Source organism: Hemitrygon akajei, chromosome 9, assembly GCF_048418815.1.
Source record: "Hemitrygon akajei chromosome 9, sHemAka1.3, whole genome shotgun sequence".
Taxonomy (NCBI): domain Eukaryota; kingdom Metazoa; phylum Chordata; class Chondrichthyes; order Myliobatiformes; family Dasyatidae; genus Hemitrygon; species Hemitrygon akajei.
In genome coordinates this window covers 103,788,547-103,806,728 of record NC_133132.1, presented here as the reverse complement: position 1 = coordinate 103,806,728, position 18,182 = coordinate 103,788,547, and the positions used below count along the sequence as shown (strand labels likewise).

At 42.6% G+C, this 18,182-nt stretch overlaps 1 protein-coding gene across 1 annotated transcript in view; it reads right to left on the bottom strand.

The window, feature by feature from the left end:
• The window catches only part of bmp5 (bone morphogenetic protein 5), a 146,890-nt gene extending 142,378 nt beyond the window's left edge, over positions 1-4,512 (bottom strand). The window contains exon 1 of the mRNA XM_073056701.1: positions 3,728-4,512. Within this exon, the coding sequence (XP_072912802.1) occupies positions 3,728-4,136 (409 nt within the window). The 5' untranslated portion in view covers positions 4,137-4,512. The remainder of the gene's footprint in view (positions 1-3,727) is intronic.
• Between the last annotated feature and the right edge of the window lie 13,670 nt (positions 4,513-18,182).

Below are 18,182 nucleotides of genomic sequence, written 5' to 3'. Positions count from 1 at the left end.
TGAATGCTTCTTTTGGTAAACAGGAAATCATTGCAGTTCTACCTTGTAACCAGGAATATAACCACAAGAGATTCTTCATATGCTGAAACTGTTCACAAAAACTGTTCACAAACAGTGCAGTCCATCACAGATAAAGGCTTTCCAACCTTTGGACATTTCTATCGTAGGAAAGTAGCATCCATCATCAAGGACCCACATGGTCCTGGCCATGCTCTCTTCTCACTGCTGCCACTAGGAAGAAGGTACTGGAGGCTCAGGACACGCCACCAGGTTCAGGAACAGTTACTATCCCTCAGCCATCAGACTACTGAACCAGATGGGATAACTTCACTCACCTCAACCCTGAACTAATTCCACAACCTATGGATTCACTTTCAGGGACTCTACAACCCAAGTTCTCAATATTTATTATTTATTTATTATTACTATTATTTTATTTGTATTTTTTGTATTTCAACAATTCATTGACTTTTGCACATTGGCTGTCTTGTTTATGTGTGTTTCTTTGTATTTACTGTGAATGCCTACAAGAAAATAAATTTCAGGGTAGTACATGATGACATATACTGTATCTACTTTGACAATAGATTTACTTTGAACTTTGAAATTCTTCTCCATAGATGCTGCCTGACCTGCTGAGTTCCTCTAGTATTTTTGTGTGTTACTAAGAAGCTCCGTTTTCAAGTAACTCAGGCAAGATGTTATATTTCAAAACTCCGAAGTAATTACAGACCTGTCAGTGATTTCAGTGAGGATTAGGGAATCGCCGCAGAAGCTTTGATATTTAGAGAGTATTATCAATTCTTACAAGTAAATGCTAGTCATCTGTCTTTGTAGAATCGGCACCTCTGATTATAATGAGTGACACTAAAGAATGCAGATGGCCCCTTAAACTACTGGAGTAACAAAAGTTCCTTTAGCTTCGGGGGAAATAGGACTGCAACAAAATTAAACTCCACTTCACATCGCCCCCACCTTTACTGGCAGCAGTGGAGAATTCGTGGGAAGTAATTAGAAGGGTTTGAAGCTGGGAGGTTGGCGTGAATTCTCCAGGGAAGCCTTTATTCGTGCTTCATAATTGACGCCTTGCAAACGGGTTTAATTTAGGCCAACATAGCACGCTTTAGCCCAGATTATTACAGGACATCTTTTCCAAACCAACTAAATTAGGTATAAGGAAACGACTTGTGAGTTAAAAGCATGCGAGCGGAATCCAAACAGACCCGTGTCTACGGTGCTTGCTGCTTGCGAAACCGTCTATCAGTGAGACTCCTAATTATAAGAGAGTTGTTTGAACAAGACACTCACACCGATGTCTCATCAGAAAATAGTGACTTCTTGCCAAGTTAATTCAGTAACATAATATACGCTCCAACTGGGAACGCATAGTGGGCTGGTAATATAAAGGCTGTCATCTCAAAGAGATAAATAGATTAGATCAAGCATTTTCTTGCCTCGAGATCTGCTGTCTGAATTGCGCAAGGTTCCCTAAAACAAACTCAGAAGCCACTGTGTTAGGTACACCTGTACACCTGCTCATTAATGCAACTATCGAATTAGCTGATCATGAGGCATCAGCTCAATGCATAACAGCCTGCAGGCACGGTCAAGGGCGAAGAGGTGTTTGGTTCAGACCAAACATCTCAATGGGGAAGAAATGTGGATGGGCTGCAGCAGCAGAAGACCACCAACATAAACTCAGTTATTAGGTATGGGAAATACCTAATGAAGTCGCCATTGAATGTAGTTATAAACACGGGATCGAGTGAAACTTGGCTGTGTGGATAGAGAATTGGTTTGCCCAGAGACGGCAGAGGGTGTTCATAGATATTCTGCCTGCAGGTCGGTGACCAGTAGTGTTCCGCGGGTGATCTGTTGTGGGACCCCTGCTCATTGTGATGTTTACAGATGACATGGATGAGGAAGTGGATGGGTGGCTTAGTAAATCTGCAGATAACGGTGAGGTTGTGGATAGTCTGGAAGGTGGTTGTAGGTTGCAGTGGGACATCGACAGAATGCAGAGCTGGGCTGAGAAGTGGCAGATGGAGTTCAATCCGGAAAATGTGTGAAGCGATTTACTTTGGAAGGTTGAATTTGAAGGCAGAATACAGGGTTAGGGGCAGGATTCTTGGCAGTATGAAGGAACAGAGGGATCTTGGGGGCCATATCCATAGACCCTTCAAGGTTGCCGTGCAAGTTGATAAAGGTTGGTATGGTGTACGTTCGATTTTCTAGACGATACATATTTATTTGGGTTTCTGCGTTGGACTCTGACTTCGGGGCGAATTGCTCGGACACCAAGTCTGGAATTCTGGTTTTCTTGGACTGTTTAAGCCGCTCCTTCTAACTCTGTGACTTCAGCGCGAATTGCTCCGACACTAAGTGGTTGTCCCACATGAGTACTAGAGTAAATCTGATATTCTGGGTTTCTGTGTAAATCGCCGCCGTGCTCCGTCGCGATCTCTCTCTAAGATAACAAAGTGAGCAGACTTGTAGGTGTTCGGAATCGAAGACCCCTCTTTCCGAACTACCCCGGCGATAACAAAGAAATCTGCGACCCAGTTTACATATGCATCTTTTCTCATTTGCTGACAGCTTCTAAGGAAGTTCGATCACTTGCTATTACAAATTACTTTGACAAGAAACGCAACTTCCAGTACATCAATTAGTTTTGCTGACAAATGCGTTTTTAAGTGTTTACACTCGATCAGCTTGCCAAGACTTCCTGCAACAAGATAGGATTCCCCTATATTTTCTAACGGCTTTTCTTCTCAACTCGTTTTTCCGCGGATTGTCATTACGTTTGAAAGATTTTGCGCAATACGTAACCGCGGTTCTTTCTATACAGAAAACAACGTTTCGTACTGTTTATGAACAATTTTGCAAACGCGTTGAAGATAATTTTAACTAAGACTGTGTGCGTCGCTCAATCGAGGCAGTCTCGGCTTTAGAAGCTGAAACTAGCAAATTTCATCGCGAAGTACCTGTTTAAAACTTTTACGCCGGCAGTTATTGAAAATTTAAATAACGTGATAGATAAGCGGTCAAGGTACTTTGACGATTTTTGCTTATAAGAGCATTTTGTATTCGTCGATCTTTTGGCGCAGGTGCCAGCCACCCACAATTAAAGGACTTCCTTCAAACCTACTTTGCTCGCGTTTGATTTCACGGGATGTTGCCGCCCTTTCACACCTTACACAGACCGTGAGACCTCATCTCCCACATGAAGCTCGTTGTGCAGCCATAAACTACGAATGGGCGTCCTCACAGAAATCGAGCGGTAAACTACCTCTCGCTTCGGAGGGCGAAGGATTGAAGGGAACGGCCGGGTATATTAGAGATGGATTCGGATATAGGCTAGACCAGTCAGTGTGCTGGGCGAATAGGTGTCAGACAGAAAGGCAGCCGGATAAAGTGATAGACACATAAATCGATCGATGTATAGACGTAAACACACATAGATAGATAGATAGATAGGATATGAGTGCACACGTGTGTCTGATAGATTTCTGATCGATTTAAACAGTATGATAGAGAGAAAGAATAGACTAGTATGTGAACGGGGTCAATTGCGTAAACCACCACCTGAGGTACTAATTTCAAATTTGACAGATTATACTGCATACAATGTAACGACTTTGTTTATAAGTTAACTTTGCTGCCGGCAACGTGAGGTGGAAACGCGGGCTGTGGGTACGCTTCCAATGGGAAGGAGGGAGCTGGTTACCTAGGTTCACGAAGCTCATGACCATGTCAGCGTCGTTGAGGAAGTTGGTGTCGTGCGGGCTGGCGAGCGATGGGCTCTGTGTGGCGAGAGCGGCGCGGTAAGGCACGGCACCTCTGGCCGTTCCTCGCTCCGCCTCTTGCTCGCTGGACATCGCGTTGTACAGATCCAGCATGAAGAGCGGCGCGGACGAGCTGTGCTTCCCCACCGAGAAGGGCCGGGGGCGGTGAGGAAGCCCCAGGATGGAGAGTATCTCCCTCTGAATCTCCCTCCTCTCGTGGTTCCGCAGACGCCTGTAAATGAAGCTGGAATGAACGTGGTGATCGGCAAAATTCCCCTCGGCGCTTCCCAGGAACAGACTACAGACAAGCCACAGTCCCAAGGTGGCCTTACAGAAGCCTAGTTTGTTCATTGCAGTAGTATCTCTCTCGTTTTTTTTACTCGATGAATAAATGAAGTTACACTGGCCGTTGTCTACCCGTCGGCTTCCCGCGTTGTCTCCAACCACCGCTCCACTTCCCACTCATGAAGTCCCGATCTGCTCCGGGCGTTAGCTGTCAGCGTTCATTCCGCCGCCTGCGAGCTCCTCTCTCCCTTTCCGAGCGGGATTTCTCGACTGTTGTCGGTGTCACTCCAACAAGGCGCACCGGCGGCCGCGGGGAATTCTCAGCTGGCCCTTCTCCCCTCGCCGTTTAATTAACAGCAGGGCAGGGTATGGAGTGAGTTGGTCACTGAGTGCAGGCTTACTTGACTCTCTCTCTCTTTCTCTCTCTGAACTGCGCGCTCCGCGCTCTAGCCTCTAGCTGGCGCAAGTACCGCCAACCCTTCCCACCCCCACCCCTCCTGCTCACCCTTTCCCTCCTCACTCTACACCGTGGGTGCAAAGCCCCGAATCAATCCCGCCACGACAGTCTCTCTCCAGCTACGCTCCTAATGAGGTTCCTTTCTTAATTTAAATGCTAAAGCTTGAAAATCAAAGTAAATGTATTATCAAAGTACGTATATAATAATTATAATAATAACTTATTTATAGAGCTCGTTTCATACAAACAATGCAGTTGAAGGAACAAACATGGAAATGAAAGACCATTATCTTTTCTTGCGGGCATTCACAGGATAATAACGAAATACAGTCGACTCAAAAACAGTTCCTTCGCCCAAGGCGTCATGTCAGGTGATCAACACCCCCACCCACTAACCCCCACCCCCACCCCCACCCACCTCCACTGCTTTATCATTTCCTGTCAGTCACCTGATGTCCAGTTACACACAAGGGATTCTGTAGGTGCTGGAAATCGAGAGTAATACACACATAAAATGCCGGAGGGATGAACTCAGCAGGTCAGGCAGCATCGATGGAAAGACCCTTCATCAGGACTTCTATGTATAGATGCTCCCGTCGCTTAATGTACATACAATCAGTCTGTGTATATAAGCTAATCATATTTGTGTTTTATTGCGTTTTTATGTTGTATCGGATCGGAACGGATCATTTTGTTCTTTACACTCGTGTGCTGAAGAGTGACAATTGTCAATATCGAAAATGGAATATTGAATTTACGAAAAAAGACTATAATAAAGACCGACAAAATAGTTGTGTTTCAAAAAGCAAGCGATACATTTGCAAGCATTTATCAGCTAACGCTGAATGAACTGTTTAATTTCCACGACGCACGATTTAGTTTCTAATTTATTATTTATTTTTCCCTCATCTCATACTGGTACGGGCATCGCCAAGCACACTCATTTCTAAATAGCTAGGAACTTTCGAACTACCGGTACTCGGGTGGCGTTTAGTATTGTGACTTTCTGAAGATTTACGTAGATATTACTGTGTAGCCCTGACTGTTTAATGCTATTGTGTAGTACCTCTGGGATGATGCTGGTTCTAGATATTACAGCTGGGGCAATGTATACCCTGGTCATGTTCCTGTCATTCAAATTCTTCTGTTAATTCAGCATATTTCCGGTGTTTATCACTTATTGATTTCTGTGTGTTATGTGTGTTTGGAATGGATATCTCTATTAATTGAGTTGTTCTGGCTTGTTTATCTTGTATTATTATATCCGGATGGTTATTATGGATTGTCCTATCCGTAATAACTGATCGGTCATAACATAATCTGTGGTATTCTGACTCTAAAACGGGACCGGGCTGGTATTTATAGTAAGGTGTGATTTCATTCATGAATTTGTATGTTAAAGCAGGATTCTCTTTCTTTCTGTATTTGCACAGTTTGTTGTCTTTTGCACACTGGTTGTCCCCCTGTTGGCGCGGGTTTTCACTGATTCTATTATGGTTATTGGATTGATTGAGTATGCTCGCAAGGAAATGAATGGCAGGATTGTATATGGCGACATATATGTACTTTGATAGTAAATTTCCTTTACACTTCGATGAATTTGTTCTAGCAATACCGGGTTTTACAAATTTCATTTTCTTGCCAGTATTCATAGTAGATACAAAGAAACGAAATAGACTCACTGAAAAGCTGCACGAAGACGGGCGAACAACCAATGTGCATGAGAAGACAAACTGCAGTTACAAAAAAGAACACGTATTTTATTTGTTTTATTAAATATTCCGTCTCCCCCACCCCCCACTCCCTCACCACCTCTCCTCTGAAACCAGTCGAGGAGCCGGGCACAGGGAGTGTTGACTTGTGGGATCTTGTTGGGTGTGGGCGCCGCTACCGCAGCAGAACGCAGCGGTGTGAAGAGAAACACGGGTTGAGTGGTCAGCGGGTCAAGCAGAATCGGCGGAGGAAGAATCGGTTCACGTATTAGATCGCTGCTGCTCGTTGGCCAGCACTGTCCCGCTGTAAATGAATGCTGCCCTCTCAACTGTAAACTGGTCTGCTGGACGCTGCCTTCAAATCCAGAGGTAGAGCATCCTGACATCTATGGCTGTAACACTAGGACAGATGCATGACTGGAGAAGGGGAGAAACTAATGAACTGCTTACCCAAACGAAATAATCTGAGGAGAATTGGAGAATTCCCAAGTCTTTCACTCCTCTAGCCCCACCCCCCCCATCCCAGTTTTTTCAGCCCCCTTGCAACTCGGCAGGTATCCATCACTAAGGCTCATCCTCATCCTGGACACACCTTCTTCTCAGAATCAGGTTTAATATCACTGATGTATGTGGTGAAATCTGTTATCTTTGCAGCAGCATTACATTCTAATAGAAAAATAACACAATTACTGTAAGTATATATATATATATATATATATAAAAAATAATTAAATTAAATATTAAATAGTGCAAAAAAAGAGAAATTACAAAGTATGTTCATGGGTTCGATATCCATTCAAAAATCGGATGGCAGAGGGGAAGAAGCTGTCGCTGAATCACTGAGTGTGTGCTTCAGGCTTCTGTACCTTCTTCCTGATGGTAGCAATGAGAGCTAGACATGACCTGGGTGATGGGGGTCTTTAATGATGGATGCCACCTTTTTGAGGCATTGCTCCTTGAAGATGTTTTGGATACTATGGAGTCTACTACCCATGATGGAGCTGACTAAGTTTAAACTCTCTGTATCTTACTTTGATCCTGTACAGTAGCCACTCCCACCCCCAACCCTCATACCAGGCAGTGATGCAGCCAGTTAGAATACTCTCCACAGTACATCTGTAGAAAACTGCGAGAGTCTTTTAGTGACATACCAAATCTCCTCAGAAATATAGCTGCTCTCTTGTCTTCTTTGTAGCTGCATCGATATATTGGGTCCAGGTTAAATTCTCAGAGATGGTGACACCCATGAACTTGAAATTATTCATTCTTTCCACTTCTGATCCGTCTATGAGACTTGGTGTGTTTTCCCTCACCTTACCCTTTCTGAAGTCCACAATCAGTTCTTTCATCTTACTGACGTTGAGTGCAAGGTTGTTACTGCAACTAGCATCAACTAGCTGATATATCTCGCTCCTGTATGCTCTCTCACTACCATCTGAAATTCTGCCAATAATAGTTGTATCATCAGCAAAGTTATAGATGGCTTTGAGCTGTTCAAAGTTCAGAGTAAAATTTATTATCAGAGTACATACATGTCACCGCATACACCCCTGAGATTCTTTTTCATGTGGGCATACTTAACAAATCAATAGAACAGTAACAGGAACAACGAACAACAGTGCAAATGCAAATATAAATAAATAGCAATAAATAACCAGTATCAAATAACATGAAATGAAAGAGCATGAAATAACAAGATAAAGAGTCCTTAATGTGAGACCATCCCTTGTGAGAACACTAGAAATAGAATGAGTGTAGTTATCCCCTTTTGTTCAAGAGCCTAATGGCTGAGGAGTAATAACTGTTCTTGAACCTGGTGGTACGAGTCCTGAGACACTTGTACCTTCTACCTGATGGCAGCAGCGAGAAAAGAACATTCCCTGGCTGGTGAGGATCTTTGATGATGGATGCTACTTTTCTACAGCAACGCCTCATGTAAATGTGCTCAATGCTTGCGAGAGTTTTACCCGTGATGTACTGGACTGAATCCATTAGCTTTTATAGGATCTTCCACTCAAAGGAATTGATATTCCCATACCAGGCTATGATGCAGCCTAACCACACAGTCTTGGGAGTAGAGAGATAGAGCAGTGGGCTAAGCATGCATCCCAAGGTGCACCAGTGCTGATTATCAATGAGGTGGAGATGCTATTCTGATCTGCATGGATTATGGTCTTCTGGTTAGGAAGTCAAGGATCCAGCTGCAGAGGGAGATACAGAGTCCCTAGTTCTGGAGCTATTTCATCAGAACTCTTGGATGATTGTGTTAAACACTGAGCTGCTTAACACAATAATAAGCATCCTAACATAAGTATTTGTATTGTCCAGGTGATCCATGAAGAGCCAATGAGATTGCATCTGCTATAGACCTATTGTGGTGATAGGTAAATTGCAGTGGGTCCAGGTCCTTGCTGAGACAAGAGTTCATTCCAGCAATAACCAACCTTTCAAAGCATTTCATCACTGTAGAAATGAGTAATACTGGGTGACAGTCATAAGGCAGCACACCTTATTGGTATTGGTATAATTGTTCTCCTTCTGAAGCACTGTAGTATTGAGAGATCAAAAATGTCTTTGAACACCCCTGCCAACTGGTTGGCACAAGTCTTCAAAGCCTTACCAGGTACTCCATCAGGGCCTGTTGCCTTGTGAGGGTACACCCTCTTGAAAGACAGTCTGATGTCAGCCACCAAGACAGAGACCACAGGGTCACCGAATGCTGCAGGGATCCTTATAGCTGTAGTTTTATTCTCCTTTTCCAAGCGAACATAAAAGGCATTGAACTAATCTGGGAGTGAAACATCACTGCCATTCATGATGTTAGGTTTTGCTTTGTAGGAAGCAATAGCCTGCAAACCCTGTCAGAGTTGATGCTCATCTGATTCCACCTCCAACCTTGTTCAGAATTATTCCTTTGCTCTCGAGATAGCCCTCTGCAAGTCGTACCTGGTTTTCTTGTACAGAACTCGGCTGCCAGAATTGAATGTGCAAATGTAGCACAGGTCTTGTAACTACCATCGGGAAGGAGGTACAGGAGCCAAAACACCCACACTCAAAGATTCTGTAAATACCGTTTCTTCACTCCACCATTATATTTCTGAATGGTGAATGACCCCATGAACATTAACTTATTATACCTTCTTTTGCACTATTTATTGTGTTAATTTATAGTAATTTTCGGACTTTGCCCTGTACTTACTAAGATTCAAATTGGCCTTATTTGTCACATATACATGAAAACATGCAGTAAAATGCATTGTTAACACACAGTCTGAGGGTGTGCTGGGGGCAGTCCACAAGTGTCGCCATGCTTCCAATGCCAACGCAGCATGCTCAAAACTTACTAAGTCTGAATAACCCATAAGTCTTTGGAACATGGGAGGAAACGAGTGCACACAGAGGAAACCCATACAATCACAGGTAGAATGTACAAACTCTTTATAGACAGTGGCAGGATTTGAGCCCAATCAGTAACTGCTGACACTGTAATGTGATTAAGCTATCTGCTCTCTTACCATACCACCCTGATGAAGGGTCTCACCTGAAACTTGACTGTTTATTCCTTTCCACAGAGGCTGCCTGACCCACTGAGTTCCTCCAGCATTTTGTATGTGTTGCTTGTTTGGGTTACCAGCATCTGCAGAAGCTGTTGTGTTTAGAATTTCACATCATCAAAGTCAGTGGCAATAAATCTGATTCAATCAAGGACTCTACAACTCATGTTCTCAAAATTATTTATGATGTATTTATTTTTGATGTAAATAAATTTTTGATGTAAATAAATTTATTTATGATGTATTTATTTATTTTTGTATTTGCACATTTGTTGTTTGTCCATCTTTGCTGGTGTGTACGTTTTCATTGATTCTCTTGTATTCCTTTGCATCCGCTGTGAATGCCCACAAGAAAATCAATCTCAGGGTAGTAATTGCTGACGTACATGTTCTTTGATAAGAAAGTCATTTTGAACTTTAAACTTAAAAATTCGATTCTGATTATTCTCTTCCTTTAACCGTTGTCATATGGGAAGGCCTGTCATTTGTCTGATTTCCTTCATATGGATTTCTGTTGATCACCAGGTTAAGGTGTAGCAGTTTATTATTGGTTTATTATTGTCATGGGTGCTGACGTTCAGAGAAAAATGCCTGCATGCCTTTCAGACAGATCAGGCCATACATAAATACATCCAGGTAATAAAAAGAAATTGATGCAGAATATTCGCACCTTCATCAATAGGATGTGGAAGCCTTCGTGAGAGTGCAGAGGAGATTTACCAGGATGCTACCTGGACTAGAGAGACCATAAGACATAGGATCAGAATAAGGCCATATGGCCCATCAAATCTGCTCTGCTATTCCATCTTATCTTACAAGGATAGGTTAAGTGAACTAGAGCTTTTCTGTTTGGAGTGAAGGAGGATGAAAGGAGACCTGAGAGAGGAGTGCAAGATGATAAGAGGCATAGATTGAGTTGGCAGCCAGAGACTATTTCCCAGGACGGAATCGGTTAATACCAGGGAGGCATAATTTTAAGATAATTGGAGGAAAATATACTGGGGATGTCAAAGTTAGTTCTTTACACAGAATAGTAGGTGTGTGAAACATCCTGCCAAAGTTGGTGGTAAAGGCAGATATATTAGGGGCATTTAAGAAACTCTCAAGTAGGCACATGGATAATAGCAAAATGGAGGGCTTTGTGGGAAAAAAAGCTAGATTGACCTTAGAGTAGGTTAAAAGGTCCTTCCGGACCTTGAAGCCAAGCCTCCCAGCAATCCTTTGATTTAATCCTAGCTTATTCACAGGACAATTTACAATGTCCAATTAACCTACCAAATGGTGCATCTTTGGACTGTGAGAGGAAACCAGAACACCCAGAGGAAATCCACACGGTCACGGGGAGAATATACAAACTCCCTACAGGCAATGGTAGGAATTGAACTTGGGTCGCTCATACTGTAAAACATTGTGCTAACCACCACACTACTATGCTGCCCTCTCTCAATGGTTTGAATGGCCTAATTCTGCTCCGATGTCTTATGGTCTTGTAGTCTCATAGTCTGAATGCTCTCCTTCGTAGCTCTAATGGCCAGTGCGGGCATGGTCCTTGATTTTGTTGATGTCGCCAAGTTTACACCAGAGTCATAGTCATGGACAAGGCTAGTAATTATCATCCATCCCTGTTTGAAAAGGTAATTTTGGTTACAAAGGTAACTTCCGTCACTGTGAGCTTTGTAACACAAAATTAAAATAATGTAGATGATGCACCCTGAAATAAAAGAAGATTTATAATTCATTGTGCTGGAAGTGCTCCAACAGTTCACATTGACAGCAAGTTCATGTTTAAATTGAAGTTCATTGTCCATCAACTGTATACAGGTATACAGCTAAATGAAACAACATTCATCTGGGACCAGGGTGCAAAACACAGTACACACAATACATAAAATATTAACCCAATAATATTAACAAATAACAGAAGTATTTTGTAGATGTACAAGTTGACATAAGGTGCATGTACAGCATATAATTAAATATGCAGCAGTATAATGCCACTGTCGCTATCATAAAAATGTGTACTGGGTGCTAACAGAGTGTTCAGAAGTCTCACAGACTGGGGAAGAAGCTGCTACCCAGACTAACAACCCTTGTTTTTATACTGTGGTACCTTCTGCCTGATGGTAGGTGGTCAAAGAGACTGTGGGATGGGTCTAGACAACATCTCCTCCACAAGCACCAGCAGCTTAGGTGCACCACAAGGCTCTGCGATAAGCAGCCTACTTCACTCACCTCACAAAGACAAGTTCCCAAATCAGTGTGGATAACTTCACTCACCTGAACTCCGAAAAGATTCCACAACCTGAAAACTCATTTTTCAAGGACTCATGTTCTCAGTATTATTTATTTATTTGTTGTTTTTTGTATTTGCACAGTTTGTCTTCTTTTGCACATTGCTGTTTGTCAGCCTTTGTGTGTAGTTTTTCACTGATTCTATTGTATTTCTTTGTTCTGCTGAGAATTCCTGCAAGAAAATGAATCTCAAGGTAGTATATAGTGCCATATACATACTTCGATAATAAACTTACTTTGAACATTGAAACAGTACTTGGATGTTCCTGTATTTGGAAGCTCATTGAACCAAAGGGGATAACTTCGCTCAACTTCACTCACCACTCCCCCTCCCCATCACTAAAATATTCCCAAAACCTATGGGCTCATTTTCAAGGACTCTTCATCTCATGTTCTAGATATTTATTGCTTATTTATTAATATTATTATTATTTGTATATTTTTGTACTTACTCAGTTTGTTGCCTTTTGCACACTGGTTGAACACCCGAGTTGATGTGGTCTTTTATTGATTCTGTTATGGTTATGGATTTATTGAGCATGCCCACAAGACAATGAATCTCAGGGCTGTACATAGTGACATATATATGTACTTTGATAATACAGTAAATTTACTTTGAACTTTGAATTTTGAACATGTGCTACACCTGTCCTTACACCTGCTCCCTTACCTCCATTCAGGGCTCTAAACAGTCCTTCCAGGTGAGGTGGCACTTCACCGGCTAGTCTGTTGGGGTCATCTATTGCATCCGGTGCTCCCAGTATGGACTCCTCTACTTTGGAGAAGCTTGATACAGATTGGGCAATTGCTTCGACAAGCACATTTGTTCTGTCCACCACAAACAGCAGGGTCTCCCTGTGGCCACCCATTTCAATTTGACATCCCATTCCCATTTTGTCATCTGTCCATGGCTTCCTCTATTGCCATGATTGGAGGAGCAACACCTCATATTCTGTCTAGATCGCCTCCAATCTCATTGAAACCTAACGAATGTTGAAAGGGCTAGATAGGGTGGATGTAGAGAGGATGTTTCCTATGGTGGGGGTATCCAGAACTGGAAGGCACAGCCTCAAAATTGAGGGGTGACCCTTTAGAACAGGTAAGGAGGATTTTTTTTTAGCCAGGGAGTAGTGAGTCTGTGGAATGCTCTGCCACAGACTGCGGTGGAGGCCAAGTCCATGCGTATATTTAAGGTGAAAGCTGATTGTTTCCTGATCAGTCAGGGCATCAAAGGATATGGTGAGAAGGCAGGTGTATGGGGTTGAGTGGGATCTGGGATCAGCCATGATGGAATGGTGGAGCAGAATCGATGGGATGAATGGCCTAATTCTGCTCCAATGTCCTATGGTCTTATGGTCTGACCTGACAGCATGAAATTGATTTCTCCAACCTCCGGTAATTTATTCCCCTCCTTCTTTGTCTCTTTTTCCATTCCTCATTCTGGTTCCCCTCTTACTCCTTCTCTTCCCCTCACCTGCCCACCGCCTCACTCTAGTGCCCCTCCTTCTTCCCGTTCTTCCATGGCCCACTGTCCTCTCCAGAAGACCATTACACCGTGTGACTATAGGGGCATAATTAGGCCAATTGGCCCATTGAGTCTGCTCCACCATCCCACCAGGGCTGATTTATTATCCCTTTTAACCTCATTCTCCTGCCTTCTCCGCATAACTTTTAACACCCTGACTAATGAGAACATTTCCTGGAACAAGGGCAACAACAGTAGTTGAAAGGTTACTCTGGGGAAATTCAATGAGCAAGCTGAAGACCATGCTTGTTTAAATTCTTAAAGAATTTTTAAAGATTAGTTTTACTTGTCTCCTATCAGATTCCTTCTTTTTTAGCCCTTTACCTTTTCCACCTTTGACCCAACTTCTTACTTCACAACCCCTCCCCCACTCACACCACCTTCCCCCTCATCCGGCCTCACCTATCACCTGCCAGTTTGTACTCCTCCTCCCTCTCCCTGCCTTTTTATTCCTGCTTCACCCCCTTCCTTTCCAGTTCTGAAGAAAACACCAACTGTTTATTCCTCTCCATAGAAGATGATATTTCAGAAAAATATGAAGTAATAAAATGGTGCATTGATAAAAACTGATAAGAGTCAATGGGAATATTGTTATAATTTGAGTTCCAGATACTGGAGTCTCGGCTGTGATAGGTTCAGATTAGGGGTCTCACCCCATAATGTTGACTGTTTAATCCCCTCCATAGATGTTACCTGACCTACTGAATCCTCCAACATTGTGTGTGTGTTTCACAAATCTTCCCATTACCTGACATTTTAATACTTCAGCAACACACACAAAACGGTGGAGGAACTCAGCAGGTCAAGTGGTGTCTACAGAGACCTTTCGTCAGGATTGAAGGAACTTCTCATTTTCTCTAGGCTTCTCCAAGATACTTCATCATCTCAGCCTGAAACGTCAACTGTTTATTCCCCTCCATAGATGCTACCTGACCTGCTGAGTTCCTTCAGCATTTTGTGTGCGTGTTGCTCTAGTCCTCAATTATATCGATTTGCTCACAGCTCAGGTGTCAGTGGGACAGCCTGGCATTGATTGCCTCTTTCTAATTGCTCCCAGAATGTGATATCGCTGGGTCATGTGGGGGCCATTCCAGCTGAGGACAGGGATACAGGAGCCTCAAGACCTACACTACCAAGTTCAGGAACAGTTATTACCTCTCAATCATCAGGCTCTTGAACCAGATGGGATGAATTTACTCAACTTCACTCACCCCAGCACTGAACTGTTGCCATATTCTATAAACTCACTTTCAATGACTCTTCATCTCATGCTCTCAATACTCATTGATTATATATTTATTATTATTATTTTATTTTATTTTTATATTTGCTCAGTTTTTTGCCTTTTGTGCATTGGTTGTTGACCGTTCTGTTTGTTGCAGTATTTCGTTGATACTATTGTGTTTCTTGTATTTACTACGACTGCCCACAAGAAAATAAATCTCAGGGTTGTGTATGGTGATATACAGTATAAGTACTTTGATAATAAATTTACTTTATTAATTTGATAAATGTATTTAATTTTGAAATTTAATTTATGTTTCTCTTTTGAATGCTTTTTTTATTTAGATATACAGCACAGAACAGGCCTTTCTGGCTCAATGAGCCACATCACCTTGCAACCTACCTATTTAACCCTTCTCTAATCATAGGACAATTTACACTAGCCAATTAGCCTGCTAACTGATACGTCTTTGGACTGTGGGAAGAAACTGGATCACCTGGAGAAAACCCACGCACTCACAGGAAGATTGTACAAACTTCTTACAGACGGTGTCACAATTGAACTCTGTACTCCGACACCCTGAGCGGTCACAGTGTCACACTAATCACTAAATTACTGTGGCACCCGTTCTGTGATCCTCGAGTTTGATAAAATGTCTCTTGAGCTCCCAATCTACCTCTCCATGGCCTTGCACCTTATAATCTGTCTTTCTCTGTGATATTCCATTATTGCTGACACAAGAGATTCTGTAGATGCTCAACATCCAGTGTAACACGCACACAAAGAGCTGGAGAAACTCAGCAGGTCAGGTAGCATAAATGGAGAGGAATAACCAGTCAACATTTTAGGCTGAGACTCTTCATTAAGACAGGGTTATGTTCTGTTTGTTAGATTAGAGATCATCCATGACAGGAATCAAAGGGGATCACGTTAAAATGGCTTGGGGTCCAAGTGGTGTCTTAAACAACGGAGTGAATTGTTGGCCACCAGAGATGTTATCTCTTGGTGTGACAGAAGCTCAAGTTCCCCAACCACTCTCACTGTGCCTTAACTGGCCTTTTCACATATCATCTTCAGTCTATGCTGGCTCCCAATTAATGTTAGAGTTCCCAGCAAATCCCTTCATGAATTACCCCTCCTGCCTATCTCTGCATTCTCATCTAACTGCAAATTCCTTTGAAATACTGCATTCATTCAACTTGTAATCTTTGATTGGGTTCAATTTCATTTCCCTTCAGTTAACAAGCATCTCACCACCCCTCCCTGAACTTCACCTCTCTGCTTTTCCATTCTCCTTTAAAAGCTTCTTAATGATAACCTGTTTCACCAATGTCTAAACCTGGCAGCATCCTTTCACGTCTCCTCTGCACCCTCTCTAAAGCTTCCACATCTTCTTCTTGTAATGAGGTGACCAGAACTGAACACAATACTCCAAGTGTAGTCTAATCAGAGTTTCATAGAGCTGCAACATTATTTTGTGGCTCTTGAACGCAATGTTCTCACTAATTCAAAAGATTCAAGCTACATTTATTATCAAAATATGTGTGCAGTATACAACCCTGAGATTCATCTTCCCCACAGACAACCGCAAAAGAAAGAAAGCCATGGAATCCATTCAAAGAAACACATGAACCACCCCCTATGCATTAAAAACAAATGGCGCAAATGGCAGCAAAAAAGAATGACCAGAATCACAGAATATAAAACACAAACGAATGAGTCCATATTCAGTTCAGCTCAGTGTTCATTATCCTGCAGGCTGCCCTGATTCAAAATTGCTCAGAAATAGCAATAGAAAAAGGAGCGACCAGAAACCAGAAAACACATCGTAATGTGAACTACAGTCCAATCCAAAACTGCGTGGATTAAGCCTTGCTCCAGCATCATCCTCCAACAGCATCAAGGGAGAGAGAGCGAGGGACCTTCCTTCAGCAGCAAGCAAGAGGCTGATAGACAGTGCTGAACACTCACTCGCCTTCCACACTCACCTCGATGTTTTCAATCTTCCTCAACACTTTAATCAGCGAGATCAGCAAGAAGTGGAATTGATCATGGGCTCGCACCCCATCTCCAAACTTCTTAGCCTTGAAGAGGACACTCATCTCCTGGAACCCTCTTGGAGACAGCAAAGTACCAGATCGCTCCATTGGCCTGAAACACGCCATTAAACTGCAGATCATGGGCTCCAACAGTGCCAGAAACACATTTGAAAGAAAAAGAAGATGTAAAAGAAGTGAAAGGAACAGTTTCGTGGACCATCTTGAGGATGTTGCCCGTGGTAGCATTGTTCGCTGGCGCCAACTTGCTAACACTCCATAAGCTTTTTTAATCACCCTATCAAATTGTGCGGCAACTTTGAGGGATCTATGTACATGGTCCCAAGATCCTTCTGCTCCTCCATTGCTAAGAATCCTGCCATTGTAAAGCCATGAGAAGTGATTGATTAATCCTACGCTTAATCCATAGATGGTCCCAAGCCCAGCTGTGAAAGGAGAATGTTGGTATAGGTTCTAGTAACCCCATAAAAACCCAGAGCTGTAGAAACACTAACAGAAGCTCTAAAAACCTCATCTCTGGGAGAGGAAGGATCTTCAAAGATGAGCTATACCTGGGGACAACTTCAAAAATGAGCCCACGATAGAGGACTCTGGCAAGCTGATGTCGGTGGCCTATGCCCCAGTCAGGGTAATGGACTTTAGAAGAAGAAGACTTATAGTCAATATTACAAGTACCACATGGTGAAGATTAAACCATATTATTTAGGCTCACATTTGCACATCTGAACATTTTATGAAATGCCTAATTACATATGGGAGAATGTAATTATGTGCTGATGCCATAATGACAAAGATTCTGCAAATCTCTATCCTTATGAAATCAGTACAAATATATACTTCAGTGGATCGGTGAGATTCTCTAGAAAGTGTGCATTTTCTATTGAGCCTTCCTTCCCTGAAGTTGAGTGTCCTGCGAGCATGAAGAGAATTCATTTACAAGAAGAAAATTGAAGAAAATTGAAGAAGATTGGTGGGTAAAATCAAGGCTCAGGGCATCGGGGGGAAGGCATTGAAATGGATAGAAAACTGGTTGGCAGATAGAAAGCAAAAGGTAGTGGTGAATGGGTGTTTTTCTGAATGGCAGGTGGTGACTAGTGGGGTGCCACAGGGCTCGGTATTGGGACCACAGCTGTTTACCATTTACGTTAACGATTTGGATGAAGGCATAGAAAATAACATCAGCAAATTTGCTGATGATACTAAGCTGGGTGGCAATGTGACATGTGATGAGGATGTTAGGAGAATTCAGGGTGACTTGGATAGGCTGGGTGAGTGGGCAGATACTTGGCA